Genomic DNA, 12,550 nt, shown 5'->3' with positions numbered 1-12,550 from the left:
TGCTGTCTGGTTTTTGTGTGCAAGTTATATGCCATGTGGTTTTCCAAGTCATGCCGTGGAGAATATTTGCCATTTCGGTCGGGGAATGTTTTCAACCTCCCCCCTTTCATATCTCTTTCTTTCTCTCTCTCGCACTTTCCCTTTCCTTTACTAAGCCTAGCGTAGTTTTGCTAACCATTGTTATTAATCTGTATTTGATACTCAGCGGCCAACCTCTTTATCTGCCTAAGGTCAGTTCCCTTGAAAGTGTATACCATGTTTTAACACTGACAGCAATATCACAAAAGGAGCGAAAAGTCACAGGAAACAAGAAACCTTTGTTGTCTTTATTGGCTGATAGCTGTACATGATCCACGCACGTGGCAGAACGTAACAATGCCAGGATTTTTAGCTTTTATGGTTCTTCTGGGACGCATTTTATTTCTTTTTTGTAAGAGAATACACATTCAAAGGCCCACATTTAGTGCGCCTTGGTTAAGAAACGCGTCAGAATTCTCCTGTCTAGACTAAATCAAAAGTTCTTCATCTGTTGACGTGTCGGTGGGTTCGCGCTATAATATATCGGTTGAACGCTCTGGTACTTAGGCCCCTTTAGTTCCCTTAGTTCCCTTAGTTCCCGTGATACCTGCTCCACCCTTGGCACCACTAACAGAAAGGACGTCTTCTACCTTATTGGCTGCGGTCGACGCGGCCCCCTCGATTACATTACCAATGGCTGCACCTAACCCGGGAGCGCCACCACCTGCACCACCCCCTGCGCCACCAACAGCTCCCCCTCCCATACCCATACCTCCGCCGACTGCACCACCGGCTCCAAGGCCTACTCCACCACCGCTGGCTCCACCGGCACCAGCCCCACCTCCGAGTCCTACTCCCATCATCTCAGTGGCGCCTGCTCCTTCTCCTCCAATACCAATAGCTCCGCCGCCGCCACCGCCGCCGCCGGTGATGCCTAGTTCTCCTCCGCCTACGGCACCTGTGACGCCGCTCGCACCACCCTTGACTCCAACACCGCCTTTAGCGCCTCCCTTCGTGACTACGACGCCCACATTGCCTCCGCCTTCAGCCGTGGTTCCAGATGGCTGCTGCTGCGGCGGAGGTCTGGGGGCGGGCACTGGCTCGGCCCTGAGCATCACTACTCCGGACGGGTTGACGGTCGCCGGGATGTCGTCGAACGGCTTGAAGACAACCGGGCGCGCTTCTGGGTCGTACAGGTCCCACACCTTGTAGCCGTGGGGGTAGTTGAGGCCGATGCTGGTCAGCTGCAGGGTGACCCGGACGGGACCCCCGATGTGCCGACGGTTGAATAACACGATGGCCGCGGAGGGGAATCCTTCGTCGGTCACCGGCGTCACCGGTCGCGCCCACACTTCGATACCATTGACCTGCGAATGTTTGAAAAAGGGGGAGCGTAAAGAACACATTCAGTTCAAGTGATAACACGTCGCAGTGTTCATTTCAAGAAGGGGCAAAAATCTGAAGAGAACGACCAGTGTGCGGCGAGTCTGACAACTGGCCAAAGTAAAGTGGAAGTGACCGCCACTCGAGAGTGCAGATTTTAGCTGTAGTAGTCGGCGTCAAACAAGAAAATGAATTGGCTGCAGTAATGCATTGTTAACTGTGCGCAAGCAGTTACATACAAATATACATGCACGAACGTTTCAGGTATTCATGGCGTCCGTGTACCAAACATGTGATGACATATCGTAAGTGTTGGAAGGGAAACTAACGCAATCAGAAAGTGTTGGTGGTGAAGTACAGCAAGGACCTGCTTTGCATCTGGAGCACTATGTTAAATTTATTGTGAACTTCTTCGCTACTTCATGAACGTTTTTGTCCAGCTTTCTCACACGAGTTTGTGAATGAAGCCCATAACCAGCCGTGGTTGCTCAGTGGCTATGGTGTTAGGCTGCTCAGCACGAGGTCGCGGGATCGAATCCCGGCCACAGCGGCCGCATTTCGATGGGGGCGAAATGCGAAGACACCCGTGTACTTAGATTTAGGTTCACGTTAAAGAACCCGAAGTGGTCGAAATTTCCGGAGTCCTCCACTACGGCTGCCTCATAATCAGAAAGTGGTTTTGGAACGTAAAACACTATAATTTAATGAAGCCTATAAGCAACAGGCACAGCGCTTTTCGCTGAGCGAGCGTAATTGAAAGTGATGGTGCCAGAACATCATTGTTGCTAATACACCTACAAATGTTCAGTCAACATTAAGTCCCACTCCATAGACAAAAACGTCGACGCTTCTGCCTAGATCACTTGAGTTGTGCGCTTTGAAGCGAAGAAAACATATAGTTGCATTGTTGTTTTGTTTGAAGAACAATATTTGTGAGAAATAGGGGTTACCTGGACAGGTAAGCCACATGGTCTTCAGCTTGGTGTCCTGAACCTACTATCTACTTTGCTATTAATCTTCATTTGCTTTGCAGCACGGCGCTCGAGCGCCATGAGCAAGAACGTGACACACCACACGTTGCATACTCCGGAAGAAAGCGCAAAAAACTGGAGTGAGGGACTGGAAGCCATGCTGCGTGCTAAGATTGTCCACTGCGCGTTTATTCTGTGCGTGACGACATAGCCTGAGAAAGGGAAAAGAATCGCAAGAAGGGGAAATGGAAAACTCCAAAAACATTCATACGAAAACCTCAGTGCTCACTTCATGAAACATGGACAGTAATTGCTCAGGGCCCCTGATGCGCGAGATTAACGGGAAACATTTTTCAGTGACTATTATGCGTTGACGCTGAGAGCCATCCAGGGCACGCGATATAATCGTGCAGAATCGCAGCGCCCTCCACGGAAATGCACAAAGAACACTTTGTTCCACACGCAAGAATGGTTCACGCGAGCGCAAATCTTCCGTTTGTCTAAGCTTTTCGGCTGATCTACTGATGTGTATTATATAACATGCGTTTACTATGGGATGTTTAAGGCACCATTCAAGCATACTCTCCATAATGACAAAAATGACTATGAAAGACCAAGTGTTAATGATCATTGAAGGCGTACACAAAGTTACACGTCTCATCCAGTATCATGGTTCTCTAGACTATATTGAATTTAGCCACTGCAATGCCTCAACAGCTATGCCGACCTGCTACTGAAGACAGTGACTCAGGTTCGATCCCTGGCCGCGGCGGCTGTCTTGCAATGGTTGCGGAATACAAAAACTCTCGCGTACATTTTTTTTTTACAATTACACAAACAACTGTAGGGTGCATGATTTACCAGCAAGATTCCAGCCCGTCAGCCAAACAGTTAGTCAGTCAATACGTAAGCACACTTATTTGCTAGAAATTCTGTGGCTCGCACCAAATTCGACAAGTTAGTCCTCCAAACGCGCGAAAAAATGTATTACTCTTGCACGTAACTTTTCTTTTTCTGTAAAGTAAAAAAAAAAATATTGCCTAGATGGAACTTCGCCGCACACATGGCGCTGAGGAACAGCCTTTCGAGAAGGTCTTTGCTTACCGACACGATCCGTCTTCCCATCTTGCCGAGCGGGTCCTGGTTGACGGCAATGATCTGTCTGTTGAGCAGAATTTCCTTGAACTCTGGTCTGATGGTCCTAAGGTCAACGGACATGAAAAGCGGGGCTGCCAAAATGGCCCACAGCGCCATCTGGGCCTTGCTCTGGTCGTAGCTGAGGCCGTAGTTGCCGATGATGAGCTGTAAAAATGAGATTCCGGTGTGGCAGGGAAAATGAAAAATACCGTAGTTATTCGTATATCGCCAGACCTTTTTCTTTTTTCGTCGCGCGTGCCGTAATGTCAATCCGGAGATAATTCAGACTGGCGATAAGAAATGCTGCATATCCAGTGCACTAGACGGTAGCAAGGACGACGTTGTTTGGGGTGCCGTGGACGAGAATGCAGCTTGTGGCATCGACTTGCGAGGTTCATTAGCCTAGCTTACGATAAACAAAGAGGCCATCCATGCTCAAACTTTTCGATTTTTCTAAAAAGATATGGGTCGGCCTGCATTCGAATCATATTTTTATTTCTCGGCGAGTTCAATACATAGTTCAATATAAGCCGGCAAAACAGCCTATAACACTTCGTGATTCACTGATGCGTATTTAGGCCGCACATGTATACGTGGCAGTCCTGAGGCGTGCGCCGGCTCTGCTCAGTTTAGCGTGCAGAGAGACTTGCGGCAATCATGCATCTCGTGAGCGCCGTCGCTGAGCCGAGTGGCCGCACCGATTGTGAGTAGAGTGGCTTGAGTACTCTGCAAACTTTCAGACGGTAGCACCTCGGAATCGTAAGTTCATTCGAGGCAAGCCTCTATGAAAACTGAGAACTGTCGCGGTAGATGCGGCACACCTATGTGTCTCGAAAACTTGCTGATGCATGTACCTTGTCTTCCATGACGCGCCTCCAAGAACAAGGTTCGGTATATGACATCTGTTGTGACCTATTATGAGCAAACTGTACAAGGGAGCCGAGACGTCCGTCAGGACTTTCAGCCTTTAGCCCCGCGGCTTCCTCTTCTGTAATAAAGGGGAAATATAATACTTCATTTAACTTCACTCGTAGATTGCGCAGAGGTTGTGGGGGTTCAATGCGAGCTAGCAGTGAGATTAATTTACACTCGCAGGTCTTAGTTAAGCATAGGGCTAAACTGGTGGAAAATGTTGTGGCGAAAGAAACTGCCGGCTTAGTACACTTCACACCAGCGCTAATTTCACACCGCGACGCTTTCGAATGCACTTGGAGGACAGGTAACATAATAGTCATGCCTACGAAGGCTGTGTGTATGTACGGGCTCTCTCAAGGATGCGTAGCGTTGAATGTGATACGCCGAGCAAAAGTGAAGCTGCCGCCGAAGCTCACAAACGAGAATAAGTTCCCGATTTTGGCCATTGTAATTATTTGTTGCAGGGAGTCAACTAAGTGTGTCGGTAGGTCCAATTTCGCTACCGAACTGGAAGCGACGGGATAATCCGGTGAAATACTGTTATCTGTGGGCTTCTCTGCGATCGAAGAGCTAAGTGCTGAAACACTGCTGTGGGACATTGAATTTATAAGGAGGCATAGTTATAAGACCGCACCATGTCCGGGTCACTCCATCGTCCTGGTCCAGATGCACGGATTAGCGTGTCCTGAACGGAGGCGTAGTAGTCCAGGATGGAAAGCACGCTCTCCCACGAATCCGAGATGTCGTCGTAGTAGCGCCATAAGTTGCAGGAGCGGGCGATGGCGCGGTAGTTTGGCTGCATTCAAAGCAAGCGGGCTCAGGGCTGTGATGTTCGCCAGCGCCGCATGTACACATATACGATAGAAAACAGCACATATGCTGGACTTTCAACAAGCTGAAGCGCTGCCAACATAGTCATTCACTCTCTTTACGGACTCGGCCTGGGCTTGTCGCCCCAGCCTAACTTCGCTTTCATTATAGACATGCAACAATTAAAATTGCAGAGCAACACCACAGCCGCTAAGCCACCGAGGCAGGTTGCGCTGCTAATCACGGGTTCACGGGATCGAATCCCTGCCGTGGCGGCCGCATTTCGATGTGGGCGAACTCCAAAAATGCCCGTTTCCCGTGCATTAGGGGCACGTTAAGGAACCATAGGTGGTTGAAATTTCTGGAGTTCTTCACTACGGCATGCCTCATAATCATATCGTGGTTATGGCACGTAAAACGCCACAATTTTTTTTTACGAGCGCGACGTCAAAGCCTATAAGCAACAACGGCGGGATAAATATAACAATTCGCTATACTTACAAGAGGGGGAAGCTTTAGCTCAGGTACCCTTAAATTGATAACCGCATATTAAGATCGTCAATTACATCAATAGGCAATCGCTGCAGCTGCTTGAAGGAATATTGTTGCATGCAAAAAATAAATAAATAATAAATCATATTATAGTGGCCGTTGGAAGCGTCCTCACTCATATCTGTTTCTGTCAAAAAAAAGAAAAAGATAAGGAAACTTGCCAAATAAAAAACAAAGAAGTCCCATCGAGTTTATAATTACGCAGCATAAAAGAACAGAATGTGGTTCCAGGACTAAGTAAATTATGTCTGTGCTTCGAAAGCAGACAAAATAGTCGTATAATTCTTTATAATATGACAGCGGGCCGCCATATCGTGAACAATACTTTCGCAGAGTTCACGAATCCGAAGTAAAATGTTACGTATAGCGTGAATTACCAAGTCAAACTTCATGTCAGCAGTTGCCTAATGAGGACAGCTATCCGTGTCTGACATATTTAAATGCGAAGTAGAGCTGAATCTTTCTCGTCAGCGAGAACTATGTGTAGCGCATTCCGAACGCATCTATCGGCGCGACGTGGGTGTGTCCACTGGCCGTCGCATGATGCTTTCACATCATGCCCTTCTGCATTCAGTGTTGCATTCAATTTTGCCGCGTTCAACATTAAATGCCACTGCACTCGATGTTCTCACTCATTAGTATAATAGAAAACAAGCGTATATCAGCCGTAGTTCTGGCGCGTATGATCTTACTGTGCGAAGCAAACGCCGCGCCGGAAACGGGCCCTAAGGCATTCTCGGAGGCTGTCGCTCTCGATCAGAGGGCCGATCTCTAGGTCTTTTGAGAATTGGTTTGGCCTACCCTTTATAACAGGACCTGGTTTTGTTCAGAATATGTTGTCACATATGGCATGGCTTTCATGAACTTTAACAGTAACTGGGGTCTTTTTGTTTGGCACTGCCGAACAGATTGAATAAGGAATAAACAAGAATATATCTGCATGGTTCAGCTTGGCAAACTGAATGTATAAATCACAGAATAGAAATCCATGGTTCCACATAACACAATCCCACCGAAAGTATCTAACTTTTTTTTACATAATCCCAGTGGAACAAAGGTGCGCCAACCCTCGTGCATTCATGTTGCTTAAAGAAGTGCAGCAACAAGGCACTGGGCACTGGAACATAAAAAAAAACACCAACAAGAGTACTCACGCCAGTACTGCTACAAGTGCAGTTCTGAACTCCTCATGTACTGCGTACTGCATTATGTAGTAACCATACTTTACGTACCCTCATTCCGAGATCAACCTGGTAGGCTGGCCAGCTGCAGGAAAAGACTATCGGCCGGCCGGTCCTGTTCAGTGCCTGGGTGTACGCTGGGTACACTGCAAGGAGATGACACAGCATGGAGCACTCCAATAAACATTGAAAGCTCCTAGTGAGTTCTATGCAAAAACGTTCCTGGACGCTCGGCTGTATCAAGGCATAAAAATTGCGCGAATTAACCAAAGCGCCACATCCTTTCTTGAAAACCACGACTGCTTAGAATGCTATACAGGCACCCGCCGTGGTTGCTCAGTGGCAATGGTGTTGGGCTACTCAGCACGAGGTCGCGTGATCGAATCCCGGCCGCGGCGGCCGCATTTCGATGGGGGCGAAATGTGAAAACACCCGTGTACTTAGATTTAGGTGCACGTTAAAGAACCCCAGGTGGTCGAAATTTCCGGAGCCCCCCGCTACGGCGTGCCTCATAACCAGAAAGTGGTTTTGGCACGTTAAACCCCATAATTTTTTTTAATGCGATACAGGCGAAACTTCTTCGTGGCTGATGTCATTGAACATTTTGCTTGCTAAACATGTTGTTTCTAGCTGAAAGTGCGGGACATGAAAAAAAAATGGGGGGGGGGGGGACAGGGTAAGAGACTGAGGAACGCCAGACAGAACATACAGAGTTGGCGCTCCTCTTACCTGTCCCCTTTCTTTTTTTTTCTTTTTTTTATTGATATGATATAAGGAGATGTTGACGCACAATTTAAAGCGCCGGCTACTCCTTATCTTTTGAATGGTTTCGTCACATAACATACAGGGTTCAAGATTACATGTGAAATAATATTTTCACGGAAGCACCAGGACTTATCACGCAATGTTTTCACAGAAAGATTATGACGTAATAAACACATGGTAAGTACATACAATATACAAGGTAAATGTCTCCACAGTTATGTAGATAAAAGTCTCAAAGATACAAACGATACTGTCGCCTAATGACACAGTCTCTGGTCAGCGGGTGGTACATTCATCGTGTAAACGCACTATCACGTATAGTCACAACAAAACAGTCAACATAACATTATTCACAAATACATGGATATATACAGCGACAATGAAATGAAAGGAGCAATAAAAGCGTTAATAACGTCCAACAATGCCGCTGTCTTCAAGAAAGGTCTTTAGTGCTCTTAAAGCGCTCTTCTGCAAAGACGTTGTTGGCCAAGGACCCAAAAGTTTCTTTAAACTGAAAGGTCTGCGGTCTAATTTAATTAGGGCTGATTTAAGTCGGCATCTTGGTGTGTCCTGACGTGGGCAATCTAGAAGGAGGTGATATATATCTTCATCTACAAATCCACAATCACATTCGGGGGTTTTCGCACGGCCAATCCTGTGTAAGAAATGATTTGTGTAGGCAGTGCCTAGCCTTAATCGATGAATAAGGGTTTCTATAGTTCTGTATAATGATTACAAAAACTTGAATTCGATGAACGGATCAATATGATATAAGTCCGAGCTCTTGGAATTCTGGTCAAACCAAGTGTTTCTACACATTTTGAAAGACGTTGTCCTTATAATGCAACGTAACTCATTTTTCGATATTGGAAGCGGAATCACATCATCTTTGAGGTGTGTTTGTCGTGCTGCTTCATCGGCTGCTCTGTTGCCAGGAATGTTACAATGCCCTGGTATCCACTGAATTGCTATTGCATGTTTCGCTGCGCTTGCCTTTGTGAGGTTTTTAAGTGTCTCGTATATTATACTATCACTGAATGTTTTCCCTTTTGTGCTGCAAAGTGATGTTAGAGCCGCCTGTGAATCGCTAAAAATTACCCATTTTTGCGCATCTCTTACTGACAATAAAAATTTTATCGCACATAGGAGTGCGAACAGTTCATCCGTTGTGGACGAAGTTGCACGAGATAACTTAAATGATTCTTGTTTGTTGAGGTGCGGTATAATGAATGATGAAGTTGAAGAGGTTGATGTACTGGAGCCATCTGTATAGACGTGTGTGTATCCTGAATACCGCGTATATATCTGGTAAAGAGCTAGCTGTTAAGCAGCTTGAATGAACATGTCTCTTTTTCTGAATATCCCGTCTACTGACCATTCGATTTTTGGAAGTGCAAGCAGGCATGGAAGATATTCGACGTCTGAGTTCCAAAATTCATTTCTTGGCAATATGTGAAGATTTCCTCGAATTTCTATATGAACATAACTTTTATCTCGTTTCATTATGTCTAGATCCAATGGGTGACCTTTATGCTGTGTTTGAAGACGAAAATAATGTCGGCATGTTTCTGTAGTTCGCATAACTGGAAATGGTGGTTGGCGAGCCTCAGCTATTACAAGGGAGCTCGAAGTCGCTCGTGGAACTCCTAAACATATGCGTACTCCTCTAGCTAAAAGTCTTTGAAGTCACACAGCATCGATTCCTTGGCATAATACTTGATAGGCAGTTATCCTGGACACCCCACACAAAAGAACCTCGAAAACAAGGTCAATGCCATAGTGACTGTACTTTGCAGACTCGCAGGCACATCAGGGGGCGGATCAGTATCGTCCATGCTGACTGTTTACAATGCATTAATACGACAAAAAATTGCGTATTCCTCGCCCATCTTACAGGGACTTTCCCACACGTCCCCTTTCTTCATGTTCCGTACTTTGCGCCAGGAATAAAGAAAACATGTTTAGCAAGCATACACACCAACTAGCGCAAGAATAAATTCTGTTGAACATTATACTGCGATGTTCCCATACGCAAGCGTGGGCGAAGGGAAAACGATAATACGAGACACAATAGTGGTTATGTTTCTCGTATTGATCACAGTGAAAGTAAAAACACGCGTTATGTTTCTCGTATTGATCACAGTGAAAGTAAAAACACGCGTTCTTTCGATCTCTCTAAGACACGAAGGAAGCTCGCTTCGCCAATGGTGTGCTTTACAGCGTACGCGCACAGCCGCCCACTTCGCATTATGACTTCGAAATATATGTTCTTCTTCTCGTCGACGAATTGTCTGTTTGATTCTTGATTGGCTTGAACTCCTTTGGTGGTGTCCTTCGTGACTTATTGTTTAACAAAAGAAACTTTGAATTGTGCTGTTTTCATGTAACCTCGTTTTCCTTTTTCTTTACGTTATCGACTTTCTCAGACCTTTCTTTTTTAAGTATGGCTTCTTCAATTTCATTTTTCGTAATTCGTGCAACTGCCTAAATTACGGAACTTTCTTTCGGGTCTCTCGCAGCAGGTATTTTATACCATTGAATTTTATTAATAGACGCCTTGCGTAACCCATATTCAATTGTAAAAATTCCAGAACTTGCAATTTCTTTGTTGGGATGAAATATGGCAGCGCACTTCGAAACAAGGAAGTAACGCAGAGTGAACAAACACGAGCGCTATATACTTCAAACTTAAGACTACAGGCTTCATTCTGTGTTACGTCGTTGTTTCGAAGTGCGCTGCGTATTTCATGATGACTAACCAACTAGCCCATCCGTGCGTCTTTAGCAAGTTATTTGGTGCGTTTATTTTTTCCCAAGCAAATATTATTACTTGAACAGTTGGCATAAGTGCTTTGTTGTTTGCAACGTGTTCATTTCACCTCGTGTTACAACTCTACGTTCATGCAATGCTTTCAAATTTGGGGTAAACTTCGAGAGAGTATACGCGAACATTTCCAGTTCTACTCACTATTTCAGAGGTTAAGTCATCGAGGCTGTCCTTGGCTTTGCCTACAGAGCTTGGTAAAAGGGCAAGTTGACAGGGAATACATACGGAGTAAACAGGAAGGGTCGACATAAAGCCATTTCTAAGTTCTCTCTCATATTTTAATACGTATGGTGGGTCCAGACTTGCGGCATGTTCAAGGTCACTCACGGACATCCATGAGCCGCGGGTTGAGATTGCACCCGTCCAGCTTGACCATGTCGACGCCCCAGTCTGCATAGGTACGCGCGTCGTTGACGTAGTGGCAAAGTGCACCCGGGTAACCCGCGCACGTCTTGAGGCCCGAGTCCTGGTAGATGCCAAACTTCAAGCCCCTCGAATGTATCTGGAAGAAAGCACGTCCGCAGAACCGCGTTCGAACGTTCTGCTCGTAGAAACAAAATTTGTAGGCGAGCTTTTCAATAGGCCACCCTATTGGAAACACCTAATGGGTGTTAACCCCCAATAGGTGTTAAGTTGGCTATATAGCAAGAGAGCACTCCGGCCAAACTCGTGCCATTACCGAAGATATTACGTTAACTATACGTTGAAAAATGTGCATAGAGTAATCTTCAGAGCTGATTTGGTCCACTTCATCAAAAAACAAAACACACACGCAGTGAATGTATTCGCCGACGCTCTTATCACAGCCACGTTGTCGACAGAGCGTCGCGGGAAAGCTAAATTATTGTTGCCATATGAAGAAACCAACCTTCAAACATTGTAGTTGGGTGCATTACTGCTTGAATTTTTTTAGGGTGTTTTCGTTTGATTCTAAAGAAACATATCGTAAGAAAAACTAAAACTGGGTTTCAATTTTAAGTCTTAATTCAGTTGAATATTTCCACCGCTCTTTTGAACATAACACATGGCGAAATAAAGAAAAGTGAAATTTTTTTAGCACGTCTTTAGCTTAGCTGGTAGCAATGACAGACAAAAGATAACCGTTACGTGATAAACAAAAGATAAAAAATTAAAACATATTTTTTTTAAAAATAAAGCCGATGGTTTGGTTTATTCGTATGAGCTTAAACAAAAATATCGTAAGCGACCTATAATAGCTTCGCCGTTATACCATTGTGTAATGCGCTGAAGCGTGCACAGTGTATAACAGTGAAGGGAAGTTAAGATTTGCTCTAGTACTACGTGCAAACAACGTATTCTTATTTAGCATAATTTGGCAGCACCTCCATGACCCCAAAGGGCTAACGGGGAGATCAAAGCTGGAACGCGGACTGGTCCGTGGGTTGGTGTCTCGTCGAGGTCTCCGCGGGCCGGAGGTGCACAAGGCCGGCTATTGTGTGATGTTGTACGCGAACACCTTCCAGCGCACTCCGACTTCGGCAGCCCCAACCCACGGAGCATCCTGGTACCACCTTTGATTCCTCCGCTTCCCCTTCGGTGCCTTCGAGATCCTGCGCCTCTCGCTCTATTAATTTCAGGCACTCTCCCGAGGTACCTGTTTGCCAGCATTATTTTCGCAAGCTAAATAATTTCACCGTAATACATATTTGCATTGCGGCGAAGCTTAGTAAAGCACATCCGTCATTATGAAGCGCATATAACACCGTCGCTCAAGTGTGCCCGTCGCAAACTGAGACATTTATTATAGCTTGTTGCACGCGTATAAGTACAGCCCAAAGCACAAAAATCTGGCGATGTACGGAAGCGTGCGCGCGCACCGTTTAGTGGAGGTCACCGTTTCGAGAAGACAGTTCTCTTCTCAGCAAGCCTTTTTTTATTGTCATGCCACCGCCAAACGCTGTTCTCTGTGTACTGAAAACAGCCATAGCTCTGAGTTATAGGTCACGAGAAGCGTAAAGACACTTCATGGC

The 12,550-nt window shown here is 45.8% G+C and overlaps 1 protein-coding gene across 1 annotated transcript in view; it reads right to left on the bottom strand.

Annotated features, from left to right (window-relative positions):
* Nucleotides 1-297: 297 nt before the first annotated feature.
* The window catches only part of LOC142578782 (alpha-N-acetylgalactosaminidase-like), a 31,973-nt gene continuing 19,720 nt past the window's right edge, over nucleotides 298-12,550 (bottom strand). The window contains exons 4-8 of the mRNA XM_075688352.1: nucleotides 10,887-11,061; nucleotides 7,019-7,113; nucleotides 5,059-5,220; nucleotides 3,477-3,674; nucleotides 298-1,385 (exon numbers count right to left, since the gene is read on the bottom strand). Of these exons, the coding sequence (XP_075544467.1) occupies nucleotides 582-1,385; nucleotides 3,477-3,674; nucleotides 5,059-5,220; nucleotides 7,019-7,113; nucleotides 10,887-11,061 (1,434 nt within the window). The 3' untranslated portion in view covers nucleotides 298-581. The remainder of the gene's footprint in view (nucleotides 1,386-3,476; nucleotides 3,675-5,058; nucleotides 5,221-7,018; nucleotides 7,114-10,886; nucleotides 11,062-12,550) is intronic.

The sequence above is a fragment of the Dermacentor variabilis genome, chromosome 4 (genome assembly GCF_050947875.1).
Source record: "Dermacentor variabilis isolate Ectoservices chromosome 4, ASM5094787v1, whole genome shotgun sequence".
NCBI lineage: Eukaryota > Metazoa > Arthropoda > Arachnida > Ixodida > Ixodidae > Dermacentor > Dermacentor variabilis.
Note: the sequence above shows the minus strand (reverse complement) of the source record. Positions and strands in the feature narration are given on the sequence as shown.